We start from the raw sequence: 14,752 nt of genomic DNA, 5'->3' as shown, positions 1-14,752 counted from the left end.
ATAGGTTTTAGTGGCTTTCTTTGTATTTATGTTTTCTGGCAAAGCTGGTGGACGCATTTCTTCAACAGAATAATTCTTTCCACCATTAACTGGACGTGTTTAGTCTGTGTGGACCCTGTGGTGTGGAAGTCCTGGCTACTAACACACTGGCTTCGTTATTAGGATTTTGTTAATAGGTGAAAAAGGGCGGAAGCGGGGGTAGTAACTCAGTAACTTATCATGTCCGGCGGCTCGTCCTATTTTTTTTTTTTCACACTGCAGGAACGTCTAGATCCTAAACGTTAATCTGACGGAGGCTTGCTTTAGTGGTATTTGTGGTCCAGTATAGAATCGTGTGCCGTGTTTTGATCAACTGTGTTTGGAAAAATTGAGGGGGGTGGGAGTTGTTAGAGTGTTAAAGGCTCGCAAGAAAACATCAGCCATAAAAATCGCTCAGCAGTGTTTGTGTAAACATGTCCTGGCCAGATGACTTCATTGCTAGGTATTTGTTTGTCAGTTGGAGTACCCCACTAATAATACACAGGCCACCAGGCACTTTGAAACACGTGGAATGTGTAAAGTGTTAGTTAAGGTGGACGCGATGAAAAGAAGGTGTGCGTGATGCTTATATTTGAGTTCCTGCATTTCCTGTTTTTAAATAGTGAAAACCTGAAGAAAAAGGGGAAAAAAAGAGCTGTCAATGTGGTGACATTTAGCCTGATGCTGAACTGTACAGAATGGTTACCCATCAGTTGTTATATTGATGTCCTTCACATTCGTTAATGCCATCCTTACCTCAATAGTACAAACTTTGCAAATATTTTCTTGAAGGGACTGAATGTCTCAGCTCCAAAGTCTGGTTCCTTAAATATTTTATCTTGACCTCACTGATGAGGTGAACGTTTGCAGATGTACTAAAACGAAACTAAAAAGTTCAGGTCAAAGTCAATCCTTCATCTTCTGTTCTCAAATTTGTCCCAAACCAGGAAGTATCAAATGTTGCAATTCCTTAGAAGACCACTGAAAAGGGGAGCAATTTCCTTTTAACTCCCCCTTTAAAAAAGTACAAATGTACCGGTACTCTAAAAATAAAGGTGCAGTGGCTCCTCGCTATAACACAGGTGTGTTCTACATTCTGTTTGGCTATAAACCACTGTCAATCAATCTCTTCCTTCCTATTTCTTCTCACCAAATTTACACAAATCTTCGATCGCAGCAGATCTTTGTTTTCATTTTATAATACTATGAAGGTTTAAACTTTGAGAGTTTAAACGAGGAAAAATGTTCATGTCTGCGGAAAAAAAAGTGTACGAAGTGTTTAGTGAAGGTTTTTACAACCTTAAATTATCTGAAGTAATTGTAAAAAAAAAAAAGCTGACTGCTTCACAGATTTCCCCTGTTGCTGCTTTTATGGGAATGTAATTACAGTGATTAATGAGGGACTCCTGTGATTACAGTCTGGTTCCAAATCTTATTTTGATTTAATAAAAGGTTTTGTTTTTTTTTTACATATTAATGGGCATCCTTTTTTTGATTGGCAGATGGAATACCCATTGATGTACCCTCCATGTCTTCAAACTTTACTTTTACCCACCCAGTTGCCATTTTTGGGACTGTTGAGTCGGGCAATTTAAACGCCAGTGCCTGTCCCACCTTAGGTTTCTTTTCTGTTGTTTAGAAACCATTTTTCGCTGTCAAAGATTATCTCCCAGTGTGTACATGTCTACTCTGTCTACTTAGAGCTGTGCATTGGTATACATTTTTTTTCTGTTTCAGCAGTTGATGATGCATAGTGACCAGGAAATGACCATTATCTACATACATTGTGTCACACAATGTCTAGTAGTATATTCTTTCATTTACATGATACAGTGTTCCCTCGTTTATCGCACGAGATACGTTCCATAAATAATCCATGATAGGTGAAATCCGCTTAGTATGGTTATAGTTGTTAAAGGCTGAAAAACCCAAAAGCTACACACTTTATACACGTTTGTCAGATAGCATGAACATTTTCACTTTTTTTTTTTTGTTTAAAGTCTCACAGTTCAAACATTAGGAAAATAAGTCCAGTAAACAAGGATCTGATCCCGATGAAGATTTATGTAACTCTGGCAAGCTGCACTCTCTGTACAGAATTCACGGCACAGAAGAAATTGAAAAGATGAGCAGCCAATCAGGACGCAGAACACAGTGCACTGTCCTTGTGATGTTGAAACACAGATCGGTTTTATATTTGATACCACATTAAAATGATGTACTACCTTAAAACAAATTTTCTGAACATGTTTGCGCTAATATAAAATGCTTTTTGAAGGTTCTAATGAAAAGAGGCTGGCAGGCTTGGGATAGGAGAGAAAAGCTTTTTGTTTCTTGCCTCATATATTAATTGGTCCCTTTTTTTCTGTAGGATCTTCTTGATCATTAGAATTGTGCTTCTGTTGAAGGTGTATGTTTACTTTTCACTTTGAACTTCTGCCTTCTTAGTTACAGGAACAGAGTTAAGTTTCCTCTCCTAAGCCATCAATATTAAAGTATTTAAAGGCCCTATACCATACAAAATCAATTTTTTGAGCTTTTAAGTGTATTATAATGTTCATTCCTCACGAAAAGAAACTCCAAAGCGAACACCCACTTTCTCCATGGGGCTAGCGGTGATCGACAGCCGGTGCTTCAGAGATTGAGTCGTCTTATTTCCAGGTTGGAAAAACGCTCAGAAAAATAACTATTATTTAATAAAGAAATGCATTATTTTGTGAGTGAAAGGTAATACAGTATCACAAACATGTGCATTGTTTACTATAAAAGGCCTAAGAATAGCATGGTATAGGCCCTTTAACTAAAAAAGATCAAGTTAGGTTTCATTCAATCAGAAAAGGTTGGGTTTAATTACAACTTTTCAAAACAAATTTAGAGTGAGTTTGGTTCATTTAATCTTTAAGTAAGACAGATTAAACTATACTGAGCACAGTTCAAAAAAATGTAGATAATGTCAAATGAAGTCTTTAGACTTCCTTTATAAACTGCGTTGGCCGCTGAGGTCTTACTGTGGATATTATTAGAGACACGTGTCTTTACGTGTTGTTTGCACTGTTATCAACAGTGGGTTGTTCGTTCTCTTGCATATCTACAACGTCTAGCCTGAAAGGTCACCTTTTCTATCAGCTCCCAGAATGCTGCATAACAAAAAAAAACTTCTATTTTGTTCTTCCTGTGTGTGTGTGTGTGTGTGTGTGTATGCAGATAGATAGATAACAGACCAAAAGTTTGGACACACCTTATTCAAAGAGTTGTCTTTATTTTCATGACTATGAAAATTGTAGATTCACACTTAAGGCATCAAAACTATGAATTAACACATGTGGAATTATATACATAACAAAAAAGTGTAAAACAACTAAAAACATATGTCATATTCTAGGTTTTTCATAGTAGCCACCTTTTTTCTTGATGACCTTCAAGAGGTAGTCACCTGAAATGTTTTTCACTTCACAGGTGTGCCCAGTCAGGTTTAATTTTCTTGCCTTATAAATGGGGTTGGGACCATCAGTTGTGTTGTGTAGAAGTCAGGTGGATAGTTGTAGTGGTAGTAGTCAGCTGATAGTCCTACTGAATAGACTGTTAGAATTTGTATTATGGCAAGATAAAAGCAGCTACATATAGAAAAACGGGTGGCCATCATTACTTTATGAAATGAAGGTCAGTTGGTCGGAAAAATTGGGAGAACTTTGAAAGTGTCCCCAAGTGCAGTCACAAAAACCATCAAGCGCTACAAAGAAACTGGCTCACATGCGGACCGCCCCAGGAAAGGAAGACCAAGAGTCACTTCTGTTGCAGAGGATAAATTCATCTGAGTCACCAGGCTCAGAAATGGCAGGTTAACAGCAGCTCAGATTAGAGAGCAGGTCAATGGCACACAGAGTTCTAGCAGCAGACACGTCTCTACAACAACTGTTCAAAGGAGACTGTGTGAATCAGGCTTTCATGGTAGAATATCTGCTAGGAAACCACTGCTTAAGAAAGACAACAAGCAGAACAGACTTGTTTGGGCTAAAAAACACAAGGAATGGACATTAGACCAGTGGAAATCTGTGCTTTGGTCTGATGAGTCCAAATTGAGAATTCTGGTTCCAACCAACGTGTCTTTGTGGGACACAGAAGAGGTGAACGGATGGACTCTATATGCCTGGTTCCCACCGTGAAGCATGGAGGCGGAGTTGTGATGGTGTGGAGGTGTTTTGCTGGTGACACTGTTGGGGATTTATTCAAAATTGAAGGCATACTGAACCAGCATGGCTACCACAGCATCTTCCAGCGGCGTACTATTCCATCCGGTTTGTGTTTAGTTGGACCATCATTCATTTTTCAACAAGACAATGACCCCAAATACACCTCCAGGCTGTGTAAGGGATATTTTAACCAAGAATGAGAGTGATGGGGGGGGCTGTGCCAGATGACCTGGCCTCCACAGTCACTGGACCTGAACCCAATCGAGATGGTTTGGGGTGAGCTGGACCGCAGAGTGAAGGCAAAAGGGCCGACAAGTCCTAAGCATCTCTGGGAACTCCTTCAAGACTGTTGGAAGACCATTTCAGGTGACTACCTCTTCAAGCTCATCAAGAGAATGCCAAGAGTGTGCAAAGCAGTAATGAAATCAAAAGGTGGCTACTTTGAAGAACCTACAATATGACATATGTTCAGTTTTTCACACTTTTTTGTTATGTACATAATTCCACATGTGTTAACTCACAGTTTTGATGCCTTCAGTGTGAATCTACAATTTCCATAGTCATGAAAATAAAGAAAACTCTTTGAATGAGAAGGTGTGTCCAAACTTTTGGTCTGTACTATATGTATATGTTTATCCTGCATATAAATGTCCTTTTTACTTTGGATGAAAAGTCCTAGCCTCCGCAATACATAATAAATGTCACACACCATAACAATAAATAATATGTTCAGTAAAAGAACAGTAAAAGAGACCACACAGCCATGTTTAATTATGTAATTGTTGAGGTGTTTGTCTTGCCAACTTTTTAGGTAATATACTTAATGGACATGTACAGGATGGAGATAATAGCCAAACACATCACAAACAAATTAAAGGAAGAGCACTGTTAAGTCTTTGTTAGGATGTATTAATGAACAAGAAAAGCAAATGGGTGTAGATTGTTCATCCTAACCTGCAGTCTTTGTCTATTCAGCTATGCAGCCATTTCTAAACCCATAGACTCTATTTTTATTTTAATGCCACCATTTAACTTTTGTCGTTCTCATTATCTATCTCTGTTATTGTACTTAACTCATGTCAGAGCACTATTGCCGGCTCTCTTTCCCTCCTTCTCTCACACACCACCCCTTCTAAAGTTGATAAATTCCCACAGTGGCTGTTGACCCAGCTGCCTTTGTCAAGTGGTGCTACCAGCAGGTGTTGTTTTCACAGTCACCCTGGCAGTCGTACAGACTGTTTAGTTGTGTTGCTGACCCCTGCCTGCTATTAACAGTGTTAGCCATAGACCGCCCCAATTCTCCAGGGACTCTTTCTCTCTCTCCCTCTTTCTCTTTCCTTCTCTATTTCTTTTCTTCCTTCTTTAGTTCCCTTTTTTCTAACTGCACGCAGCCTGCAACAACAAAAGCCAGCAGGGTTGAGGTCTGGAGTTGGGTGCTGAAAGGATCATGGGAATCAACCTACCTTCTATCCTCCAAAATTGTAACCGCTTTAAGAGACACGAATTGGATGTTTTTCTTTACTGCATCTACCACAACAGTAGAAGTGTTTTGTTTTTTTAAAGGAGCACGTTTAAAAAATGAAAGTTGGAAAAAATGTACCATTTATATAAATGCATTATTTGTATTCCTAAGTAAATATGATCAAATGAATAACCTCTATTTGGTCACATAGGAAATAAAAATATCGAGTAGAGAAGAGTAATCAATGCTTTCTCTAAAGCAAACGCATACCGTATTTTTCAGTTTAAGTATACGTTTTTTGCATAGTTTGGCAGGGGGTGTTAGTTATAATCAAGTGCGACTTATGTGTTTGTTTTTTTTATAAACGGAAATGACCTATAGAGGGAGCTGTAGGTGTATGTATAGCAGCTACTGACAGCGACGCAGTCTTACGCCATGCTTGGTTACATTGTTTTAAAGCAACACGGATGATAAAGAATTAAACAGATTTAGTGATTTGAACTGATATAAATAGTTTAGTTGGCTTGTTGGCATGTTATGGTTATCTGAATAATTGCTTATGTGTTGTACTAATATACTAGATTCCTTCTATATTTCAGGAAGCTAAATACATATCAATGTGTTCTGGTAGTGAAGTGTGCATATATTTAGTCTATTATTGCTATATTTTCCATTATTATGACTTGCCTTTCAAGAGTGGGTGCCCGATCTTGTTTCCGTATTTTGTTAAATAAATTCTCCTAAAAGTGTGACTTCTATACGATTTTTCCTTTCCCTTTTTTTATGCATATTTAGTTGAATGTATGAATAATATTCTGAATAACACGGTAATATCAAGGAATTTACCATCTAAATGTAAATGTTGGATGTTCTATGGTAATATTGCTCAAACTGGTGGCTGTCTTAACTTGGTGATGTGGGAGAATTGACAGCCAGTCAGGTGCATTATTATTTGTTTGTTTTTTAACTAGGTAGGTGTAGGGGAGGCTTGCTGCCACTAGACATAATCTAAATAAAGCATGTTGCCTTTAAAGTTGTTGACAAAATAACAGTAGCTTACTTTGCGCCAACAGTCCCGCCCACAACTCCAAGGCAAATTTCGAATAAGCTCCTGTTGCACTGCAGAAAATATGTCTTAAAACGACAGGTTTTTGCTCAAAATTACACAATCATGCTTGAAAGACAACTGGGAATGCTTTTACAATAGATAGAAATATACTTGGATTGTGACTTTAAGCCTTTTTTGTGAATATTGCATTTAAAAAAAACAGCCAAAGAACAACCCAGTGCTGTCTCTGAGAAGATTTGAAAAATTAAAAAATGTCTTTTTCAAAATCTCTGAAGAAACCTCCCCTCTGAAAAAAATTTGTCAAAACTTGAAATATTTAGAAAAATGTAGAAAAATCTGCCAGACCAATGAATCTATCACTGTAGCAGCCAAAGACACTTTTTTAACAACAACTCGACATTATTTATGAATCCAAAGAAATATTTGGAATTGAATTGACAAAGAAAAAGAGCTTCAGTGTTTTTGTTTTCTCTTTGTTTTGTTGTTTTAAACAATAAAAACACAAGATCTGTAAATGATAGCAGGAAAAAAAATTGGCCAATGAAAGAAGCAACTAATTTGGGTGTTTGGAGAAAAAAATGATGTGCCACACTTGTTTTCAGAGCCATCGAGTTTTGGCTCCTACTGTTAAATGACTGTTTTGTTGTTGGCTATGATCGATGAGGACTGCTATGTTGTGGCCTAAACATGACACACATACACAAACACGCACACTGACCTCACTGCTAATGCTTCTCAGCTCTACCAGCAGCTCGGAACAGAATTCCAGTTACTCTGCCTGTTTGTCTGCATCTGTGCACATTTTCTCATTGTCTAACAGAGCCGAAGGTTTTTTTCTACCACAGAACAACCAAATGATATCTGTCCTGTCTCACAAATGCATATAGGGTTCACATTGGAATGTATCTAGGATGTGTCTTTGAAAAACTGGCACAAGCAAACAATTCCCATTTGAACTTGATTATATATGCGCTGTATTATTTCCACATTTTTTAGAGCGTGATATTTAATAATTCATTTTTAGTTAAGTTGCTGGTGTGCGTGTCTGGATGTTTGTGCTTCTATGGAATGATCACAATATGTCTTTTTGGGTTCAGACTTGATGCATATGGTGTGAAGATGTTCATGTTTGTGTCTGTGGGAATTTTCCAAATCCTGTTTATATCTGTGAGACTCAAAAAGTGAAAGCCCCTGTGTGTATTGCAGCTGCACAGTTGGTTGGGTAATCATTAATAAAATAAATCAAAAGTTTCTTTTCAGTAACCAAACAAATAAATATAACACTCCTGGGGCTGGGGGTGTTTTCCCCTTGGTGGGTCCCCGCTCTGGGCCCCCGGGCAATTCTTCTGGCTGTGCTTCTGTGCCTCTCTGGCGTTCGGGGCCCCTGTGTCGGTCCCTTCTGGCCCCAGAGTGGGTGGTGGACATGATTGCTCTGCGGGCGGATTTCCTCTGTCTGCTATACTGTGCGGGTGTTTGTGGGGGGTCCTGGCTACCACTGGTGCTTCGTTGGGGCTCTTGGTGTGGGGATGACCGGGCACTTTCCCTCTTTTTTTTTTTTCTTTTTTTTTTTTTTTTTTTTTTTACATTCCATCATCCACCTCAGCAGAACATAAACACTCACGCGAGCACATGTGTCAGCTAACCTTTGCACAAATAGTTTGTGTGATTGAATGAAATGCTTTACATGTGTTGGTTTGTATGCATCTTTTTGTGCATGCAAACTCTAGTTCAGGAGTGGGCAAACTACAGCCCGTGGGCCGGATGTGGCCCGCCTCCATGTTTGGTCCGGCCCACTGAACAATATCAGAGTTGCATGATTTTATTTTAATCTGGCCACAAGATCGAGACCCTCATAGAACGTGACATTTTAATCCAACCTTCTGCAGTCTCTGCCCCGATCTGAAACCCTCTAAAATCCCTGTCAAACAGAACAGAAGGCGTTCCTACTGTTCTGTGTTGCATCTCATCTTTCGTGTTTTCGCTCATTCTTTTAGAACGATTATGCTGCTTTTTTGTTTCTTTTTCAAACAGCGCACCCTGTTCTGTTTCCTGATTGGCTGAAGATCTTGTCAATCAATCTCCTCCGTGCCATGTCTCCTGTACAGAAACGCAGAGCTTTTCAGATCTACATAAATCTGTGATCACGATCAGATCTTTGTTTTCATTCTAATGTCCTGGACCTAATTTCTACGAAAAGTTTGAATGGAAACAAGAGAAAAGGGTGAAAATGCATGTCTGAGAAAAGTGGTTTGTAGTGTAGTGAGGAGTTTTACTTTGCAGATTTCACTGATCACTGGTTGTTTTTAGAACATAACTCCTGCAATAAACAAGGAAACTCTGTACTGGTGAAAAGGTAACGCAGGTATATGCTTAGCTGCAGCAGAAGACAGAAATTTGCTTTTTTTCATTATTACTGGATGAGTAGTCAGTTTTATACTGGAAGTATAGTGCAAACTGTGAGACGTGTGAGGAGCTGCAGCCCTCAAAGTCTCAACAGGACTACGATGGGAGAAAACAGACTTTTTTATATATATATATATATATATATATATATATATATATTTTTTTTATGTATCAGTATAGTTTTTCCTGACTTTTTTGTCTTTCGAAATTACATATCACTTGTTTCACTTATTTGGTCATTTTTTAATTTCATAAATATTATTTCATTAAATGGATCATGAATAAATAAAATATTATTCAAATAGCACTTTACCACTCCCTAAGGGTACCAAAGGGCTTCACAACAAAAGAAAGGCGAAAGAAGTTTAAAGTTTTAAAGAAAAAGACTTATTGTGGCCCTTAAAAGAAAAAGTTTGGGGACCCTTGCACTAACATCCTTGTGGTGTTGGAAGATTTGCTGTTTTTCATTCTTCCCATCATTCAAACACCACATGAATGCAGCATTTCTATAAGTTTTACACGAGGTACATCAAGCTGTTGGAGCTATCTGCTCTAAAATGAAAACAAAAGTTTTAAACTAAAAACTCTGTTTTCAAATATAATTTTCAATCCAAATGTTTTCATCCAGATTCCATGTTATTTTTTTCTCACTCCAAGCATCTGCTCCTTCTATCAAATTTTAGAACCCCATGTGACCCCTAAGTCAAAAAGGTTGCCCACTGCTGCTCTAGTTGTATTGTGTACATGTTGACATGTTTTGGAGCCAACAGGTATTTTTGTAACTTGTGAGTGTGTGTGTGGACTGCTTTGACCCACCCCCCACCCACCCAATAACCATCCTCCTATTTCCTTAACACCTCTTCTTTTCTCCCTGTCTTTTGTGCCCTTATCCCCCCTACTTCCTCTCTAACATCCCTATCTCTTCTTCCCTCGTGTTCTTTTCTGTCTGGTCCACCAAAAAACTGATACAAATAAAATCTGTATAAATAAAGTTTAGTCTAAATTACAAAAGGGGTTTATACAAATATGCACCTCGTATGTCAGAAGATCCATAACCCTTGTTGTAACAGTATAATACGTCCAAGACAAGAGGCCTTCAGCTCTCATCTGTTTGCTCAGCTGTTGGACAGGAAAAGTTAAAAATAAAGTTAAAATAAATATATACAACACTGCTGCTTTATGGATTAAAGGAGTCATGTCTGTAACTTTTACTACAGCTGGTATAAAGAAAAAATCATTAATTTAGTGACTAATTCTACTGTTGTATTACTAAACTGATGGACCATATGGACTCTCCTTACTCCTACTGTCTTGTTCTTGTCCTTCTTCCTACTACAGGCCCCTTTCACCCAAAGAGTGCCAGCGCCAGGTGGAGCCACCAGAGCTCCTGATGACAGCTTGTTCCAGATACTGCAAGAATGGACACTGCACTCCAACTGGCAAGTGCTGCTGTAGCCCAGGCTGGGAAGGACCCTTTTGCAGAATTGGTAAATGTTTTTAGTTGTAGCCTTCGGCTCAACATGCACATGTTACTTCTCTTAAGGTGGTTTCTCATTGGTCTGGTTATTCTGGACCTGATTTTGTGTTTTCTGCTAATCCACGTTGTTTAGCATGTGTGAAAGACTATATGAACCTTTGAGAAACCCCAACAAGTAAATCCTGGTCTCCCCGAAAACAAGGTTCTCAGTTCCCTTGCAAATGGACCCTGGTGGGGTTTGCTTAAAAGATCACTAATTTATGAGTTGATATTACTATTTTAGTGGAGAACAAGTCAATATCAGTTATTTTTTTCTATGTCCAGCCCTTGTGGTCAGTTCTGATCAAATTCTCCCAGCAAACCAAACCAAACAAATGTGTAAATGTTTTGCCACCACCGCTATTTAAACTGAGGCTGGAAATTTTCTGGTGAGAAAGGACACAAAAAGTTAGTTATCAAAAATATGCTGTTTGTGACTTTGTTTTTCTTATGTGTTCAAAAAACTGAAATTTACCTGTGTTTTTTTTCTTCTTTTTCTTGTGTGACTGTAGCCAAATGTGAGCCGGCCTGCCGCAATGGAGGGGTGTGTATGGAACCCAATAAATGTCTGTGCAAAAGTGGCTACTCTGGCCTTCAGTGTGAGAAGAGTGAGCGGGGTTTGCCCAACGACCAGGAGAAAGATGGAATCCTGGACCACATCATCGATATGACCTCATATCTTCTAGATCTGAGCAGCTACATCGTATAGGGCTGTGCAGGGGAGGGGACTGGTCGCTTTGACACAAATCTACCTACAACCATCAGCAGACTATATATATGGTGTCATTAACAGGGCCTTTAAATCCCCCCTCAAGCCCACGCGGAAATGCATACACACCAACATCCAAATACAGGATCCCTGTGAGACTGCATTGGACCCACATAACTATACCAAACTTTTCTTCCTCTCACCTATAAGCTATTTGCTTTTGAACACCAGCCCTGGCATTCAAACCGCGTTGACATGTACGAGGCCTCCAGACAGCAACGAGTCCACTGACAAGCATGACAAAGTTGTGAAAGCTCAAGTAAATAATTAGCTTACCTGGAGTGGTTGGGTTTTTGTAGGAGTAGGAGCTACTCAGAAGTGGACCATTTTAACCCAAGACTGGATCAGTCCAAAGGGTCGTGGTGTTCCCTGTTGTAACAAAACCCCAAATGTGGAGTTTGAGGTAAATATGTGGAGACGGTTGGTTGTTCAGGAGCTGTTGAAGCATTCAAAACTGAAAGGGGTGGCATGGCTCAAGAGGGGTTCATGGTCCATTCAAATAAATGATCTGTCAACACAGACTGATGAAATACAAGTGATTGGTCGTGTAGAGCTTACAGTGCTTTGTGTTGTACGATTCTAAAGACGGATTCTGCCTCTTCATGTGTTCCATTGTATTTAGTTCAGGGACATGACTCTGACATGGTGTGAGTTTGTGAGTGGGGTCATCTAAGCAGCATTGATAAAAATCAGTTTCTACAACTTGAATGGAGGTTTTTTTTCACTTTCATGCACTGTATTGCTTATCTTATTTTGTGTCTTGTTTGTTTCATTCACTTTATTATTCTAAATTAATTTAAGCGTATCACAAACGAAATTCCAATGGTGTCACTCTCACACATATCGTCTGTATTTTCCACTAGCGTCGTTCAAACAAACACACTGAAACAGAAGCTGAAACTCAACTACAAAGGGAAGAGGAACTGATGTATATTTCCAGTAGAGCTTACCTAAGTACTACTTAGCATTGCAAAAAAAGGAAAAAAACAAGCTAGCATAATTGTTATCATAGAGGAGGGTTTATTTTTCTAAACGTAATAATATATGGGAGAATATGGTGTTTTATAGAAGGCAGTTTCTCACAAAGCTTGTCAGGTCATGTCATTTTTTTATATTGTAACTATTCATATTGCAGCTTTTTATGAAGTACATGTAAGACTTTCTTCTTTCTTGTTTGCATAGAGTAATTCAGAGCGGTTGGTAGAGTCCATCTAACTCTTCCCCAGCATATGGTTTGATGACCACTGTCAAAACCAGTCTTTGTTGTGAGCTTGATCAAAGACTGAAGATCTTATCAGTGACGGCCAGATTTCACTCTGACTGGAATTTAACAAAAAAATAAATAAAATTCTAATGAGTGTTTGACCTGTGCTGAAATAGCAGTTGGAAATGTCAGGAGCAACATTAGTGTGTGTGTGTGCATGAGTGCCAAACAGAGGTTCAAACTAGCCAAATCCTTATCCATGCACACCCAAATTCCTTCAAGAAAAACCTTTTTAAGACCATTTCTTTCATCTCTATTTCCTTCAGATGACCATCAATTGGGCTTGAGTTTCAAACACGATTGTCTCAAGCTACTTTGAGAGGCATATTCCAAACAAAATTGATGACGTATTCATCTCCCGCTTTGCTTGTGTTTGCTAAAATAGATCCACTCTACCTTGTTTTAATATATCAAAGATGGAATTCATGATGTAAAATGAAAATCTGAATTGTTTTAGCACTTAATGTGAAAGTTCCATTGTAGCTGCTGAGATGGTGTGGTGTGAATAGAATAACCATTTTCATTATTTAAGTAGTTACACAAATAAAATAATTATTTAAGTTGTCTGTTGTTTTTACCATTGTGCTGTATGTGGCTTTTTTTATTCCTCTATTGTAAATAAAACTAAGGATAACTTTGTTTTTTCTTCAAAAATACCCATATGTCTATTAAAATTTATAGCATGTCTAAATATTTGTGTGGTGCTTTGGAATGTTACCTTTTGGAAAATGTACTGAAGAAAACATGTACATGTAAAACAAATATTGACATTAATTATCAAGAGCAACAAGCTTAAATTAAAATTTACGTGGTGGAAAAAATATTTATCATTACAGTGTATACATTTAGACCTCTAAGACGCAAGGAATTGTCCCTGTCTTAACAAGATGGGACATATTGACTAAAAGGTCAAAAAGACCCTTATGAAAAGATTTAGTTGCTTTAACTTTAAAATTTAGCTCATTGAGTTGAAAAAGGCTTTTGTAACTATGTTTCCTGCTGCTGTAAAATTTACTTTATTGCATTGCTTTAAAGAGTTCCCTAGTGGTTACTCAAGGCATTGCATTTCTAGTGTCTTTTGTTTTCGAACACGCTTCAACCCAGAAGTCAAAGGATGATTAAGAAAAATATCAAATCTAAAAGGAAAAAATAAGCTGGAATAAGCAATATTGCAATTATTCTGAATGATTAATAGAACTGGCATGCAGGAAACCGGGATTCACTTACCAAGGGTCTAATGAGCTTCCTTCAGTGTGGGTCCTTAAGCAAGACCCTTCACACTACTGCTTATGTAGCCACAAGGGGGCCCAAGTCTGGGACCCCCTGTGCCAGTCCCCAGCCCGCATAAAATACAAAGTTATGTCAGGAAGGGCATCCGGCGTAAAAACTGTCTGCCAAACCACCTGCGGTGACCCCTGAAGGGATATGCTGAAAGGTGAGCTTAATATGGATACGAAAGCACAGTTTTTCAGTCAGAAACATGTGGCTGGTTGGCCTGGCAGATTTAATCACAACAGTAAGAGAGCCCCTAAAGTTACCACATTAATTTCCAGTTCCAAGCATCAGCTCATCTGTGCTGAATTCTTCTTAGTTTTAATCCTCCCCACTAAATAGATTTAAAAAAAATAAATACACTTAAACGGGGAAAAATCAGGGTCAAATTTGTACATACAAATGAAATGTTCAGTATTATTCTAAAAGAAAAAATTAAAAAGTTCCTCTTTTTAAGCGGAATCTCACCTCTCGTTCCAATCAGCACAAACCCACTGGTTCGTGGAGGCACGCAGGAGCCACTGATCATGGCAATATTAATTTCCTTTTCAAAATACCAATTTGGCTTTCGTATTGTATAATGATAAGTGACTGGAGACCACCCACCTCATTCTGATCACACTCACACATGCACTCATACAAATGTGAACACACAGCCATATTTAGAGTAACGTGATACTCAGTTGTCTAAGCTACGATCAGGTCCAATTTAACAAGCATAAAATGGAAACGGCCAGTAGTGCTGCAAGATCCAGCATATATTTGAGTTTATACACTATCTGTGGCATG

At 38.4% G+C, this 14,752-nt stretch overlaps 1 protein-coding gene across 1 annotated transcript in view; it reads left to right on the top strand.

Moving 5' to 3' along the window:
• The window catches only part of LOC101155746 (hedgehog-interacting protein), a 35,148-nt gene extending 21,818 nt beyond the window's left edge, over nucleotides 1-13,330 (top strand). The window contains exons 12-13 of the mRNA XM_023957598.2: nucleotides 10,481-10,629; nucleotides 11,171-13,330. Of these exons, the coding sequence (XP_023813366.1) occupies nucleotides 10,481-10,629; nucleotides 11,171-11,367 (346 nt within the window). The 3' untranslated portion in view covers nucleotides 11,368-13,330. The remainder of the gene's footprint in view (nucleotides 1-10,480; nucleotides 10,630-11,170) is intronic.
• Nucleotides 13,331-14,752: the final 1,422 nt, after the last annotated feature.

This window comes from Oryzias latipes, chromosome 1, assembly GCF_053564925.1.
Source record: "Oryzias latipes strain Hd-rR chromosome 1, Olatipes_Hd-rR_3.1".
Classification (NCBI taxonomy): Eukaryota; Metazoa; Chordata; class Actinopteri; order Beloniformes; family Adrianichthyidae; genus Oryzias; species Oryzias latipes.
The sequence above is the reverse complement of the archived record's forward strand: the minus strand, read 5'-3'. Positions and strand labels throughout refer to the sequence as shown.